This window comes from Balaenoptera ricei, chromosome 11 (genome assembly GCF_028023285.1).
Source record: "Balaenoptera ricei isolate mBalRic1 chromosome 11, mBalRic1.hap2, whole genome shotgun sequence".
Taxonomy (NCBI): domain Eukaryota; kingdom Metazoa; phylum Chordata; class Mammalia; order Artiodactyla; family Balaenopteridae; genus Balaenoptera; species Balaenoptera ricei.
In genome coordinates, this window is record NC_082649.1 from 64,939,460 (window position 1) to 64,955,032 (window position 15,573).

A 15,573-nucleotide genomic window follows, 5' to 3' on the forward strand; every position below is an offset into this window, starting at 1 on the left:
CGAGCCAGCCAGGAGTCGAACCTAGAATCTTCTGATCCGTAGTCAGACGCGTTATCCATTGCGCCACTGGCCCCGTACTAGCTGGGTTTGCACTGTAGTGTAGATCACGCCTTACGCATCTACAACAGGCTCCCCGACACTAGCGCTGCGCTTCCGCCCCTGAGCCGGGCGTCTCGGCGCTAGTCCACAGCTCCCAAGGCTCCGCCTTTCCCCAACCATGCGCTCCGCCAATCCGCAGCGGTGACGTCACGGCGCTCTTCGGCGCAATCCAATCCGCCGCGTCGGACTGCGCCTTTAGCGTTCTCTAGCGCGCGCGCTAAGTTTGTCCACGGTCGCCTCCCGTTCGGGAGGAGCACGGCCGGGCGGGGAGAGGAGGTGGGACGAGGTGGGGCGTTGCGGCCGCCGTGCCAGGGTGACCGGGAGCGCCGTAGCCGAGGTGGCGGGGCGGGCGGAAAGAGCAGGGAGGAGGTTGTGGTGCAGGATGGCGGCAACAACCTACGAGCGGCTGAAGCTGTGAGTTCCGCGGCCCGGAAGCCGTTGCCCGAAAGGGTCTGCGGGGCGGCGGGTGGGGCGGCAGGTGTGGGCCGCCGGCAGCGGGGAGGCTTCCTGAGTCCCGGGGCGGCGGGCCGGGTGTGGGAACCCCGCGCGCTCCCCGCCTTACTCGCCGGGCGCGGCCGCCCCCGGCGCCGCGCCCGAGTCGCCACAGGCCCGGGAGCAGCAGTCCCGCCAGCTTTTCTCCGCTCGACTCGGCCTCAGAGCCCACGGCGAGGGACCGAAGCTGCGCACCGCCTTCCGGCGAGCCGGGCTCGGCGTTTGGATGCAGCCCTTCGGGGCACGCTCCTCCCTACTTTATTTTTATTTTTTATTGTTTGGAGAGGTGGCGGCTAAATTTATCCTTATTGCTTAGGAGAGAAAACGAGATGTTTTTTTCTTATTTCATGGACCCATAGCAGCATGTTAGAGGCCACACACAAATGGATAAACCTTTCTCGATCTGGGCATTGAAGCCTTCCTGACCGGTCTTTAGGATGCAGGAAAAATTTAAAGTACAGTCAATACTCTTAAGGTCCTAAAAGGTTTACTTGGCTTTAAATATTATACTGCCCAATTATAAAGCAGATTGTTAAGTCCATGTGCACAGCCAGGGGCTACTGTCGAGAATTTTGGCATTGCAAATTGAATTTTCGGTAAAGCGAAGCTCTTGAGGCTCTGAGAAATAGGCTCTGGTTGTTAGAATTGTAAATTAGGTATTTGTAGGGTTTGGGGTTCGTCCTGGGTTTAAAACAAAAGCAAAAACATGTATTTCCCTTAGCATTACTACCAGCCCCTATGCTTTTCTTGTCTGTGAATAACTTGGTTCTACTCACTTTGTGTTTACTGCTTTACCTCTAGACTGAAAATCCAGTGACCACATCTCAGAAAGTCTTTGGCACCAGAAGCAGATGTGATTTTTGAGAAGCTTATCTATCCCTAAATAAGTTAAAATATCTTGAGACTTAGGCACAGGTATCGCATTTCCTATACAAGGATATGAGGACATCAAGATGTGGTTTGGGCACTTCCTATGCTCCCCAGAACCTCAAGCTCACTTAACTTTCTGGAAGGTTCAGTTAAAAGTTAGCGCTGCAGAATTGGAAGTGAGGCCATCTCGACATCAGATGTTTTGCATAAAAGAAGATTACTTTTTTCTCAGTCCACCCCCCTTGCCTCTTCTCTTCACTGTAATTCCCTTGAAAAACCCCAGCTGCACACTTCCCTCCACATTTTCCTTGCCAGGTTTCCTTATTCTCTCCCAGTTCCCCTTCACAAGGTGATCACCTTGTTGGTGAATGAGCCTAGGAAAGTGTCTTTGACTGAGGTACTGGCGGGGCCAGTGTCACGTGTGCTGTGTTGGCTAATTAGGTTATTGTTGTCTACCTGATAGTCATTAAAGGGTTTTAATGTGATCCTACACCAGGTCTCAGTTGTGTTTAAGAAATATGGAGCCTTGGCTTGATTGCAGCTCAGCGTTAGGTTACGAAATGCAATCGAATTTTCCTGTGGCAAAGATTGAATGGAATGGAGAACTTGAGAGTTATGATGATAACTGCCAAGGAGGCAATAAATGCCCAGTCCAGACCTTAAAAAAAAAAAAAAAAAAAAGCTCTATATCCATAAAAGAGAAAGGAAATTTGGCACTGAAGTGGTGACGCTGATGCTTTTGTATTGATTTTTGTGAGAAGTGGAAACTATAAATTTGGGGGAAAAAGTAAATCTGGGGTTATATGAAAGTCATTCTCTAATTTTTCAGTATTTAACTTCTTTCCCTGAAAAAAACTAGTTCTAAGTGCTCCTGTAAATGAAGGTACAACTTTTTTACAACTTTGTTTTTCTTTGCCAAGGAGTTTGTGAGTTGGAGTCTCTGCTCTTATTTCTTTTGTTTGGCCCTTGCTGCTCTGAGGCGTGGTTTTAAAATGTGGCCTCTGACCTAAGGTGTATTCTTCTTTAGATGCATTGGAGGTGGAAGTGGTTTCTGACCCATATAAGAATTAGTAGGACATAACGGCCATTTTTAAAAGTGCCTAGAGATATGTTTTAAGGAAGATCCGTACAAGAGATAGTTTGATTATTTTATTATGAAAGTATTGTTACTGGGTTTATTTAAATATTGAAGTGCTTGGGATTTTAAAAATTTGTTCTCTGTTATGCCATACATTTTTTCCAGTCCATCTCTGTCCTGTGGTGTTCACCTTCCTAATGCCCTAAGTTTCATCCTCTACTCTCCTGCTTAAAATCTCCAGTTCCATTTTATTGACTTACAGGAATAAGCCTACATTTCTTAGCCACCTGTATTCTAGCCTCTTCACAGTCTATCCCCAACCTTATTTCCCATAACTGCCTAGTGCTTTTTTTTTTTTTTTTCCTTTTTTTCCCTTTCACCAGACTTGGTCACCCTCTTTTTGCTTCAAGCTTGGGCTTATTTTGATCTTTCTATCCAGAATGTTTTCTTCCTCTCTCCCCTCTTTACATGCTGATCACATCTATGGTAGAGCCGAGACAACTCAGGCTTTTTAAGTCAGAACAGACTTAAATTTATTTAGACTTAGATTCACCTGCTATTTGCTTTGTGTCCTGACCATGTTACTTAATCTCTCTGAATCGGGTTTTCATCTGTGAAATGGGAACGTTTCTACTTCACAGTATTATAAGGACTGAAAGAGCGTAGATGAAACCAGCATACTTAACAGATACTCCTCGTCTCTGCAAAGCCTTTTTTCCAATGTCTTTTCTTTCACTGAGCTCCCATAACAGTCTACTGTCACAGGAACTAGACACCAAACATCTATATAGAGTTTTCACATTCTGTCTCTTATGATTCATTAGCAGTGTAGTTACTGTCTGATGGACACGAGGACTGAAAGAATGATTGAGCCGTAGCACTGTTTGAACCACTCACTTTGCCGCCTAGAAATGAAGTCATTAATAAATACTTTGTTTCTCCAACTAGGTTACCAGTATGTAGAACATATTAGAAACACCTTACATTGATTTCTTCTCTAGTCCTCAGTTCCCAACGTAAAGCCTGGTGCATTACAGGTCCTCAGTGGATCACCTAAGTAAATGAAAAGAACTTCCCAGTATAGAACACCTACCAGTACTTCAAAAAAACAAAAAAAAACAAAACACAGTCTGGGGTAATTTGGAATGTATTCTTTTGAAGTAGCAGCAACTTAAGTCATTTTATGTATGGTATTATCTTTCCAGTGCCTCTGTGAAGTCTAGGTTGATATACATCATCTGTCATTGTTGAAGACAGGGAGATAATTGCCCTTGGCCCCCACAGTTAGGTCACACAGCCAAACCATGGCAGAACTGACCGTGGAACACAGCAGGCCCAGAGTCCAATGATCTTTTCATTATATTGCATTATTCAGATTACCTTTTTTCTCATCAGATTGCTCTCACCTTAGTCCTCGGACATGTCTGGTATAGAAATGAGTTACTTAACAACTGAAAATAATTGATATGTTCATTATGGATTTTTGATGTAGAAAACAATATTGATTTGTTCAGAATTTAAAGTTTATACTATTTAAACATCCAGGCAGTTCTTAATATTCCTATTTTGCAACTCCTTTTTTCATTTAAAATCATTTGTGTAAGCCTTTGTAATGTCAAACAGTGATAAGTTTGAAATTGCAAGACAGTTAACAGAAATCCATGATTGGAAACATTTAAAGCATTTTTTTCCTTTTAAAGGTCAGGTGAAAAAAGTGTAAGGCAGGAAATTAGAAAGTGAATCAGGTTGCAGCTTCTATCTGAAGAAACATTGTTTCCTCAGTTAAGAAGTGGACTTTCTTTTTAAAAGATTGTCATAGCTGTGAGGTCAGCCAGGGGAGAGGTGATAGAATCCTGAGAACAGATGTAAACTAAGCAATTCTGTGATGAAGATATATGTAGTTTACACAGTACAGTGAACATTCAGATTACTCACACATCTCTCTTCTTGACTGCCTTCATCCAATTCCGCCTCTCCCGTCCACCCCTCCTCCCGCCTGTCTCTGATAACCACAAATCTTATCTCTTTTCTATGATTTTGTTTTTGAAGTGTAATTGACCTACAGTGCTATGTTAATTCTTGGTACACAACATAGTGATTTGTTTTTTTTTTTTTTAAATTTATTTATTTATGGCTGTGTTGGGTCTTCGTTTCTGTGCGAGGGTTTTCTCTAGTTGTGGCAAGCGGGGGCCACTCTTCATCGCCGTGCGCTGGCCTCTCACTGTCGCGGCCTCTCTTGTTGCGGAGCACAGGCTCCAGACGCGCAGGCTCAGTAGTTGTGGCTCACGGGCCCAGTTGCTCCGCGGCATGTGGGATCTTCCCAGACCAGGGCTCGAACCCGTGTCCCCTGCATTGGCAGGCGGATTCTCAACCACTGCGTCACCAGGGAAGCCCGGTATTTTTGTACATTTAAAAATTGTCACCATAAGTCTCGTTATGATATGTCAGCATACAAAGATATTACATAGTTATTGACTATATCTCCCACAGTGTACATTTCATACCCTTGACTCATTTACAGTGTTTTATAACTGGAAGTTTGTATCTTTTAATCTCCCTCACCTATTCCTTTCCTTCCCCTACCTACCTCCACTCTGGCAACCCTCTGTTCTCTGTATCTCTAACTCTGTTTCTGTTTTGTTTGTTCGTTTGTTTTTTAGATTCCACATATAGGTAAAATCATACAGTGTTTGTCTTTCTCTTTCTGACTTATTTTACTTAGCATAATACCCTGTCGGTGCATTGGTTGTTGCAAATGGCAAGATTTCATTGTTTTGTTATGGCTGAGTAATATTCCATTGTGTGTGTATATATATATCTCTCTCACACGTTTTTTATCCATTCATCCATTGATGGGCGCTTGGGTTGCTTCCATAACTTGGCTTTTGTAAACAATGTTGCATTGAACATAAGGGTACGTATATCTTTTCTAATTAGTGTTTTGTTTTCTATTATTACTAAGGAATGGAATTGCTGGATCATATGGTAGTTCTATTTTTAATTTTTTGAGGAAGCTCCATACTCTTTTCCATAGTGGCTGCCCTAATTTACCAACAGTGCAGTGTTCCCTTTTCTTGACATTGTCACCAACACTTACTGTATTTGTTGTCTTTTTGATAATAGCCATTCTGACAGGTGAGAGGTGGTATTTCATTGTGGTTTTGATTTGCATTTCCTTCATGATTAGTGATGTTGAGCATCTTTTCATGTGCCTATTGGCCATCTGAATATCTTTGGAAAAATATCTGTTCAGATCCTCTGCCCGTGTTTTACTCAGGTTATTCATTTTTTTTAACTTTTTTTTTTTTTTTTAATTTATTTTTGGCTGCTTTGGGTCTTCGCTGCTGCGCACAGGCTTTCTCTAGTTGCGGCACGTGTGCTTCTCATTGCAGTGGCTTCTTTGTTGCGGAGCACAGGCTCTAGGCACGCGGGCTTCAGTAGTTGTGGAATGAGGACTCAGTAGTTGTGGCTCGCAGGGTCTAGAGCTCAGGCTCAGTAGTTGTGGTTCACGGGCTTAGTTGCTCTGTGGCATGTGGGAGCAGGGCTCGAACCCGTGTCCCCTGCATTGGCAGGCGGATTCTTAACCACTGCACCACCAGGGAAGTCCCTGTTCATTTTTTTTTTGATCTTGAGTTGTTTGAGTTCTTTTAATATTTTGTATATTAACCCCTTATCAGGTGTATCATTTGCAAATATCTTCTCACAGTCAGTAGGCTGCCTTTTTGTTTTATTGATAGTTTCCTTCACTGTGCAAAAGCTTTTTAGTTTGATGTAGTTACATTTGTTTATTTTTGCTTTTGTTTCCCTTGCCTGAGGAGACATATCCAAAAAAAATATTACTAAGACTGATGTCAAAAAGCATCCTGCCTCTGTTTTCTTCTAGAGGTTTTATGGTTTCAGGTCTTACGTTTAAGTCTTTAATCCATTTTGAATTTACTTTTGTGCATGGTGTGAGAGAGTAGTCCATTTTGATTCTTTTGCATCTAGCTGTCTTGTTTTCCAAGCACGCTGTCCTGGAGAATGTTCCATGTGCACTTGAAAGAAGTTCTTTCTTTTTTTTTTATGTGTGTATCTGTTATAGATTTTTGGTTTGTGGTTACAGTGAGGTTTATATATAGCAGTCTGTCTGTCTATCATTATTTTAAGCTGCTGATCTCTTAAGTCAAACACATTTTAACAACCTTGCATTTTTGCTCCTCTTCTCCTCCTTACCCCGCATGCTTACTCTTTTGATGTCATCTTTTATATCTTTTTGTTTCGTGTATCCCTTAACTACTTATTGTGGATGTAGGTGATTTTACTGGCTATATCCACTGGCTGCAGAGCTCATGGTGTCCCAGAGCTCGTGTTGGCCTGCTGGTGGGCAGAGCCCAGGCCCAGGGGGCTGGGCTGGGTCCTAATATGGCAGGCTGTGGGGCTGCGGTGGTCCTGGGGCTGTTGTCTGCCCACTGGTGTGTGGGGCGGGGACCTAGGGCATCCCAGAGGTGGTGCCTACACATTAGTGGGTGAGGCTGGTCCTAGGGCTAGTGCCAGCCCACTGGTGGGCTGAGCTGGGTCCCAGGGTCTCTGGTGGCAGGGTCCTGGGGATTCTGGGGCTAGTACTGGGACCCTGGTGTCTAGGGGTGGTCCTGTGCCCTTTGGTGGACAGGGCTGGCTGCTGGGGCAGCTGTGGACTCAGAGGGGTCTTAAGAGAGCATGTCTGCTGGTGGGTAGGTATGGCTGTGTCTCTGCCTGGCTAGTTGCTTGGCCTGAGGTGTCCGGGTACTGATGCTGATGGAGCCAGTTTAGGCAGTGGGTGGGGCCAGGTCCTTGTGCTAGTAAGCTAGAAGGAGGACTCCAAAATGGCACTTGGCACCCCCAGTGTCCCCGTGGTAGAGCTTCTAAAGATGGCTGCCACCATCTGTGTCCCCAGGGTGAGCCAGTTGCCTCCTGCCTCTCGAGGATCAGCAGGTGAATCTGACCCAGGCTCCTTTCAGATTTTTGCTTCTGTCCTGGGTCCTGGAGCATGTGAGATTTTGTGTGTGTCCTTTAAGAGTGGAGTCTCTTATTTCCCACAGCCCTCTGGCTCTTCTGATGGTAAGTCCCACTGGCCTTCAAAGCCAAACGTTCTAGGGGCTCATCTTTCTGATGTAGGAACCCCGAGCTGGAGAGCCCGATGTGAGGCTGGACCCCTCGCCCCTTGGGGAGAGCCTCTGCAGTTGTAATTATCCTCCCATTTGTGGGTCGCCCCCACTGTGGTATGGGTCTTGGTTACACTGGCTCTCCTCCCCTCCTACCCGTTTTGTTGTGGTTCCTTTTTTATATCTTCAGTTGTAGAAGATCTCTTCTGCTAGTCTTCCAGTTTTTCTCATCAGTAGTTCTCTGTAAAGAGTTGTAATTTGGTGTGCCTGTGGGAAGAGGTGAGCTCAAGGTCATCCTACTCTGCCATCTTGGCCACACATCTCCATGGGCCTTTATTTTCAAAGCTTAATAGGCTTTGAAGTCCATGGTCTCTGGGATCAAGAAGAGAGAGTGCAAGCTCATGCCTATTTTGATACATCTTCCAAAATATGTGTTATCTTAACAGAAACTAGGACTCTGGGTTGATATCACATCCCCTGTCTTGAAAGAAACTAGGTAGTATTCCTGTTCTGTTAGTTAATAGCTGATACCTATTGGATTCTGATAACCTCACCAGACAGTTTATTTTAGTATACAGTATTACTTTGAACTTTAGAGATTTGATATCAACAGCATAGTTAATGACCAGATAATCTTCTTGGAGGGAATTTCTTTAACTTCTAAGATCTATTTCATAAATAAGTAATGTGAGAGAGTTTTACTGAAATGAGAAACATCACACCAGTTGAGGGCCATTCTTTTTGCAACAGGGAGAGGATTTTGCCTAGATATTTGTTCATCATTGAGTCTTCTGTCTTGGTTTCCATGTACTTATTACATTGAGAACTTAGCAGAGCCTGTTGACTGGTTAATTTTGGAAAAACTCCAGGCAGAACTTGGTGTTAGTGATACTTTGTAGACTTTCTATTTAGAGAACACCCTGCTTCCTCTTTCTCTTCTTATAAGTTACAGTATAACTTCAAATCCAGTTAAAATTTGACCTCTCATGATCTTTCCTTAGCTAAGAGAAAAGAAACAATTTTTAAAATTCTGTTTATTCTGTCACTGAGCCAAAGAAAACATTAGTTAAGGGCCATATAGAAAAAACAATGTATGTGTTTTCTGACTAATTACGTTCTATTCTCTAAGAAAATTGATTGAGCTTTTACTATCTTGTGTGAGAATACCAATGGGAATGGATAAGCTTAGAGTCCTTGTCTGCAGAGGCTTGGTAGCCTGTTTGGTGAAGATTTTTTTAAAATAAATTCATTTATTTATTTATGGCTGCACTGGGTCTTTGTTGTTGGGTCTTCATTGCTGCGTGCATGCTTTCTCTAGTTGCGGCGGGTGGGGTCTACTCTTTGTTGTGGTGCGAGGGCTTCTCATTGTGGTGGCTTCTCTTGTTGCAGAGCTCGGGCTGTAGGCTCACGGGCTTCAGTAGTTGTGGCACGCAGGCTCAGTAGTTGTGGCGCATGGGCTTAGTTTCAACACGGCATGTGGGATCTTCCCAGACCAGGGCTCGAACCCATGTCCCCTGCATTGGCAGGCGGATTCTTAACCACTGCGCCACCAGGGAAGTCCCTGGTGAAGATTTAAAAACAAAAATAACAATAAAACCATAACCCCAGCAAAAATTTTACCCTGAATGTTTACTCAAGTGTTCTGACTGTAAGTGCTAGAGAGTTAAAGTTAATTTCATGAGCTTTTGAAATGAAACCTGGGAGTATAAAACTTACAGAATAAAATTTATTACATAAAACACATTTCAGATCAGTATTAATTTAAGGCCAATTAAACAGTGGTGGGAAATGGAAGGAGGGAAAGGAGAAGAGGAAGGCAGCAAAGGCATACGTAAATAGCTGAGTTGGGATGACACTTGCTGTTATTAGTTGGATTAATTAGAGCGATTACTTGTAATTACTCTTAGAAATGTTGATTAGCTGGCAGTCACTGTTCATATCTCCAATTCTTGCTCCAATTCTTAAGCCATTTTCAATAACATTTATCAGAGCAGCCTGGTGGCAGCACCAGCAACTTAGATTCTAGCAACATCTCTCTGAGAGGTAAGGTAAGATCCAGCAAAGGTCCCAGAGCCCTTAGGCTAGATAGAACTCTTTACCTTGATCCACAATTACTCTTATTTTTGTTTTTGTTCTTTTAACACCTTTTTAAGCTTAATTTTTATTATAATCTAATACAAGTGTAAGGTTTAAAACTAAATAGTTACACAAAGCTTATATAATAAAAGAGCACTTTTCAGCACTCCCAACTCCCATTGTCCCAGAGACATCTATCAATACTTTCATTTTTTTTAAATGTTTATTTATTTAGGTTGTGCTGGGTCTTAGTGGTGGCATGCAAACTCTTAGTTGTGGCATGTGAACTCTTAGTTGTGGCATGTGAACTCTTAGTTGCAGCATGTGGGATCTAGTTCCCTGACAAGTGATTGAACCCGGGCCCCCTGCACTGGGAGCGTGGAGTCTTACCCACTGGACCACCAGGGAAGTCCTAGTACTTTCATGTTTTTAAGCAGTTTCTTCTGGTATTTTGCTTCACACTTCTAAACAACATGCTTATACTGCTATTTCCTGATTTTTTTTTCAGTTTCAGTCATATGATGAGTTTTTACTTCAGAAGATGAGAATTTAGCTTTTTTTTGTTGTTTTTTTTTTTGTTTTTTTTTTTGTTTTTTTTTTTGAGAATTTAGCTTTTATACCTCTCTTCCTTTCCTCTCCTCTCAGTGTGGTTATATTCAGATATTCAGTGTTCACATTATTATGGTTGTGTAGGTATGACTCAAAGGAAATCAGTAATGTATTATAATTACATTTCCTTATAAAAATGCTTTGTTTTTCCTTGAATTAAAAGGTTTGCTTGACTTTTCTTTAATGTACCTGTTGCTAATTAATCTTCAGTCTCTGGGACAGCAGTAAAACTCCTCTGCTGACGGTTAACTGTCAACTCATCTTCTTCTGTGAGGCTTACCTCCAGGAGCCCTGTCCCCTCTGCTTTAATCTGGACTGGCTGTTCTTTAGGCCTGTTGCATTGTCCTGGAACCTCCCTTTACCATCATCATGAGAATTTCTTTTACCTCTCTCCTGTTTTGGATTCCAAGTCTAACTCTTGATTTACTCCATGTCGATGAAACAACTTTTGCTTCTTTCCAAGAAAGAGTGAAAGAGAAGTATCTTTTGAGATATTGCACATCTGAAAATGCTTTCATTCTATCCTCACATTTATTTGTTAGTGTGGCTAAGTATAGAATTTTCAGAAATTATTATCCTTCAGAATTTTAAAGACCTTGCTGTTGAATAGTCCCATGTGTTGCTGTTGAATAATCCAGTAGTGTGGCTGTTGAATATTTCAGCGCTTCTTTCTCTTAGTTTTTTTTTTTTTTTTTCTGGAAACTTTAAGATTGTATCTGTATAGTGTTTTGAGTTTTACACTTAATGTGCCTCTGTGTGTGTGTGTGTGTGTGTGTGTGTATGTGTGTGTGTGTGTGTGTGTGTGTTTTTCATATATTTGGTGGGCCTTTTCATCTGGAAACTTGTCCTTTGGCTTGAGGTTTCTTCTTTGTTTTTGTACTATTTCTTTGATAAATTTTTTTCTTGTGTACTCTTCTGGAATTCCTGCTAAGTGGATGTTGAACATCCTGGATTGTGCCCCTCTCTTTCTTCCTGTCTTCTCTCCCCCTCCTGTCTCTTTCCCTCTCCCTCTTTCTTCCTTCCTATGCTTTTCTGTTTTACAGCTCTTACCTTTTTATTCTGTTCTCAAGGAGAGTTCTTCAGTTTTATTTTCCAGTCCTTCTATTGAATATTCAAGTTATTATTTCTGCTGTCAGTCCAAAAACATGTTCTTGCTTGCTGAATCTCCTCCCCCTCCCCCTCCCCCTCCTTCTTTTTGGTATTCTTGTTTCATGAATGCAATGTCTTCTCTCTGAGGCTACCAGTTATAAATGTGTTTTGAAGTTTTATTCTGTTCTCAGCATAGTTTGTTTACCCAAAGTTATTTTTCTCTTTGTTTTGTTCTGTGTCTTCTGTGATGGAAGCTTATCTCAAATATCTGGTGATCCTTGGTTGTCATTTCATGTTTAAGAATGAGGCACTAAAAAATTGATTGGAAGGGTCTGTTTGTGGGTCAGGATTTGTCAATTGGTGGCCTTCACTGTAGAGTGATTGTGCAGGAACTCAACTGTTTCTTTGGGGGAGATGCCCTAAATGTCAGCATTTGCAGGTCTTTTGGGCCAGTAAGTTTCTTCAGAGACGGTATTCATAGCTCCTTCGGGAGTTGGGGGAGTGGGATGCTTGGCTGCTAGCATTCTGGGAACCTGGCAGCGGAAGAGAGTGGATGATCCCAATCTGTAAGCAGACCTTCTCTGTGTCTCCAGACTTTACTTGACTCACTCTGGTCCTCAGCTGTGCCTGGTTTCTGGAGTTCAGGGCCTCTCTTGTTGAACTGCTCTAAGCATTAAATCGTGTGGTCAGGGAGGTACCTGGACTCTAGGTTTGGGTAGGGATCTGATTGTTCCTTACACAGACTTTGAACCACCTTATTCTTACCCCCAACCCTGCAGTTAATCTCACTGCCCCACCTCATCCCCTACCCAGGTCCTTAGTTGTTGAGGCTTTTCAGCACTCTACAGCTGGAATCTGCTTACTTTGTTGGCTGTCACCCCATAGGCAGTTAGATTCTGTAGTAACTTAATTAGCCCATTTCCAAGCACTTTTCTTCTTCCAGACCTGCATTTGAATGACTAGTATCTGCCCCACAGCCTGCACCCACCTCTTGGTACTACCCAGATTCCATCTTCTGAAAGAATATCAAGGCTTTTTCTCTGGAGGGTTTTCACTCTTGGAAATTCATTTCATTCTACTTCGATTAAAAAACTAATTTGTTGATCTTCTCATTTCAGATGTACCTAGCCAAACTGGAAGTGTTATATATAGTATATTTCACTTTCGTATAAAAGAAATTTCCATTTCTTTTTTTTAAAAAGCTTCTTGGTTACATTGCTTTTTGGAGACCATAAACACTGAACTGAACGTGTTTATTTATTTATTTATTTTTGTCTGGGTTGGGTCTTTGTTTCTGTGCGAGGGCTTTCTCCAGTTGCGGAGAGCGGGGGCCACTCTTCATCGCGGTGCGCGGGCCTCTCACTATCGCGGCCTCTCTTGTTGCGGAGCACAGGCTCCAGACGCGCAGGCTCAGTAGTTGTGGCTCACAGGTCTAGTCGCTCCACGGCATGTGGGATCTTCCCAGACCAGGGCTTGAACCCGTGTCCCCTGCATTGGCAGGCAGATTCTCAACCACCGCGCCACCAGGGAAGCCCCACAAATTTCCATTTCTAACTTTGTACTTTTAAGGATTTTAAACACATAGTGAGGTTATTAACTTTGACTGCGATTATTAGGAATGTAACAATTAGTAAAGGCCTATTTCTGTGGCTGTATATTTTTTTTTATATGATTTAAAGTCTTAATCCAAGATGTATATATATTTTTTAAAAAAATGTTTATTTATTTGCAGCTGCATTGGGTCTTCATTGCAGCGTGCGGGCTTTCTCTAGTGTGGCGGGCAGGGGCTACTCTTCGTTGTGGTGCGTGGGCTTCTCATTGCGGTGGCTTCTCGTTGTGGAGCACGGGCTCTAGGCGTGCGGGCTCAGTAGTTGTGACTCACGGGCTTAGTTGCTCCGCGGCATGTGGGATCTTCCCAGACCAGGGCTCGAACCCGTGTCCCCTGCATTGGCAGGTGTATTCTTAACCACTGCGCCACCAGGGAAGTCCCCAAGATGTATATATTTTTTCAGTGTTCCACAGCCTTCCAGATGAGTTTTAAATTTAAATGTCAAGTTGGGAAAATTTTTTTAATTGCTTATATTAGGGATACTTTTTGTTCCATATATATTTTTTAATATATTTCTTTATATATTTATATATATATATTTTACATAATTATACATATTAAAATTTTAATAGGAAATTTTTCTGCTCTTATAAGCATTTGATTTTATAATAAATATCACTGACTAAAAGGTATCTGTTAGGTAACACACCAAAACTTGTATATGGAAACAAGTATGATTTTTTTTAATTCATTGACTTCATTCAAATAATTTATTTTTATGGTAGAAGTTTTACAGGTGAGAAGGTTAAATACATTGGTTCTAGGGCCCCGTCAGTTACCCAAATTCAAAGATGCTCAAGTTCCGTATATAAGTGGCGTAGTGTTTACATATAACCTATGTACATCCTCCTGTATACTTGAAATCATCTCTATATTATAATACCTAATACAATGTAAATGCTATGTAAATAGTTGTAAATACAATGTAAATGCTATGTAAATAGTTGTAAGTACAATGTAAATGTTATGCAAATAGCTGCTGGTGTTCAGTAAATTCTAGTTTTGCTTTTTTGGAACTTTCTGGAATTTTTTTTTTTTTTTTTGAATGTTTTCAATCCACTGTTGGTTGAATCCACCCTTGTGGAACCCATGGATAAGGAGGGCCTACTGTATATAGATAAAAGAAGTCAAAGTATAAGAGGGTGGAGCTATTGAGGGAACACAGTATGCATTTCTCTACTGGCTGTTTATTTAGATGCAAGCTTTGTGTTTTTGTCCACTGTATTGAAAAAGTGGAGGAATTTGATTTCTGAGATTGAATGTTGATAATCATCTCACATTAAGAATAACATTAGTTATTAAAGAAGTAACACCATTTGTGTGAAGTAAACTGTGCTAGCTTCCCCCCCCCCCCCCCCGCCCAAATACAGCTGTGAATTTAGAAGAGCTTAGGGCCCTGAGCAATATGAAGAAAATGGATATAATAAAACCCAGGGACTTCACTCATGGTCAGAACTGTGTAGTATTCATCAGCCTTTGTCTCAAATGTAAAACTAAAGCGGCTGAGTAGGAGCAGTGGTGATGGCTTTGTCAAGAGACTGAGACAGCGGAAGAGAAACAAAACTAAAACTCAGTGGTCTGAGGTCATTTAGTAAAAAAAAATAATGCCACCATTTCATGGAGTCTCTTCTTAGTGCCAGGCATGTCACGCGTATTCTCTCATTTACCCTCACCGATCACTTACCACTTTTTTTTTTTTTTTTTTTTTTTTAGCACTTTTCTTTTTTTTTTTTTTTTTTTATAGCTACTTTATTTATTTATTTTATTTTATTTTTGGCTGTGTTGGGTCTTCGGTTCATGCGAGGGCTTTCTCTAGTTGAGGCAAGTGGGGGCCACTCTTCATCGCGGTGCGCGGGCCTTTCACTATCGCGGCCCCTCCCGTCGCGGGGCACAGGCTCCAGACGCGCAGGCTCAGTAGCCGTGGCTCACGGGCCCAGCTGCTCCGTGGCATGTGGGATCTTCCCAGACCAGGGCTCGAACCCGTGTCCCCTGCATTAGCAGGCAGATTCTCAACCACTGCGCCACCAGGGAAGCCCCACTTACCACTTTTTAATAGAGAGAAAGCTGAGCTGGGAAGTTCAGTGATTTGTTCAGGGACTCATGACAGTAAGCATGGAGTTGGAATTCAAACCAGGTTTGTAAGAGTTTAAAACCTGTAATTTTTTCACCATACTGTGTTACTAGAATTTGAAGGCATCATCTTTTGGTAGGATGGCCCAGAAATCTGTGTGTTCAAGATCCTAGTCAGTCAAGAAAACATTGTTACTTATACTTAGGTTAGGACATAAGGAAAAAACCTTGGTTTAATAAAATATAAATTAAAGACATTCCATTAAAAATGGTTTTTAAAATGTTTTATCACTTAGAAACTCACACACCAGGTATCAAACTCAATTGAAGGAAACATCTCTTTGCTTTGTTCCAGGAAGATAAAGTGTTTTTGTGTTTTGGCCAGGGGTTAATGTGGAGGTTATTTCATTCCAGGAGGGATTTGATCACTGTAGTAGTTTTCTATTGCTGCTGTACCAAAT

General features: G+C 42.1%; 1 protein-coding gene and 1 non-coding gene across 2 annotated transcripts in view; one reads left to right on the top strand and one right to left on the bottom strand.

Moving 5' to 3' along the window:
- TRNAR-ACG (transfer RNA arginine (anticodon ACG)) lies at window positions 1-73 on the bottom strand. Its single transcript has one exon. It is a non-coding gene; the product is annotated as a tRNA-Arg (tRNA).
- A 321-nt stretch (window positions 74-394) lies between these two features.
- The window catches only part of SACM1L (SAC1 like phosphatidylinositide phosphatase), a 58,422-nt gene continuing 43,243 nt past the window's right edge, over window positions 395-15,573 (top strand). The window contains exon 1 of the mRNA XM_059939419.1: window positions 395-513. Coding sequence (XP_059795402.1) covers window positions 482-513 — 32 coding nt within the window. The 5' untranslated portion in view covers window positions 395-481. The remainder of the gene's footprint in view (window positions 514-15,573) is intronic.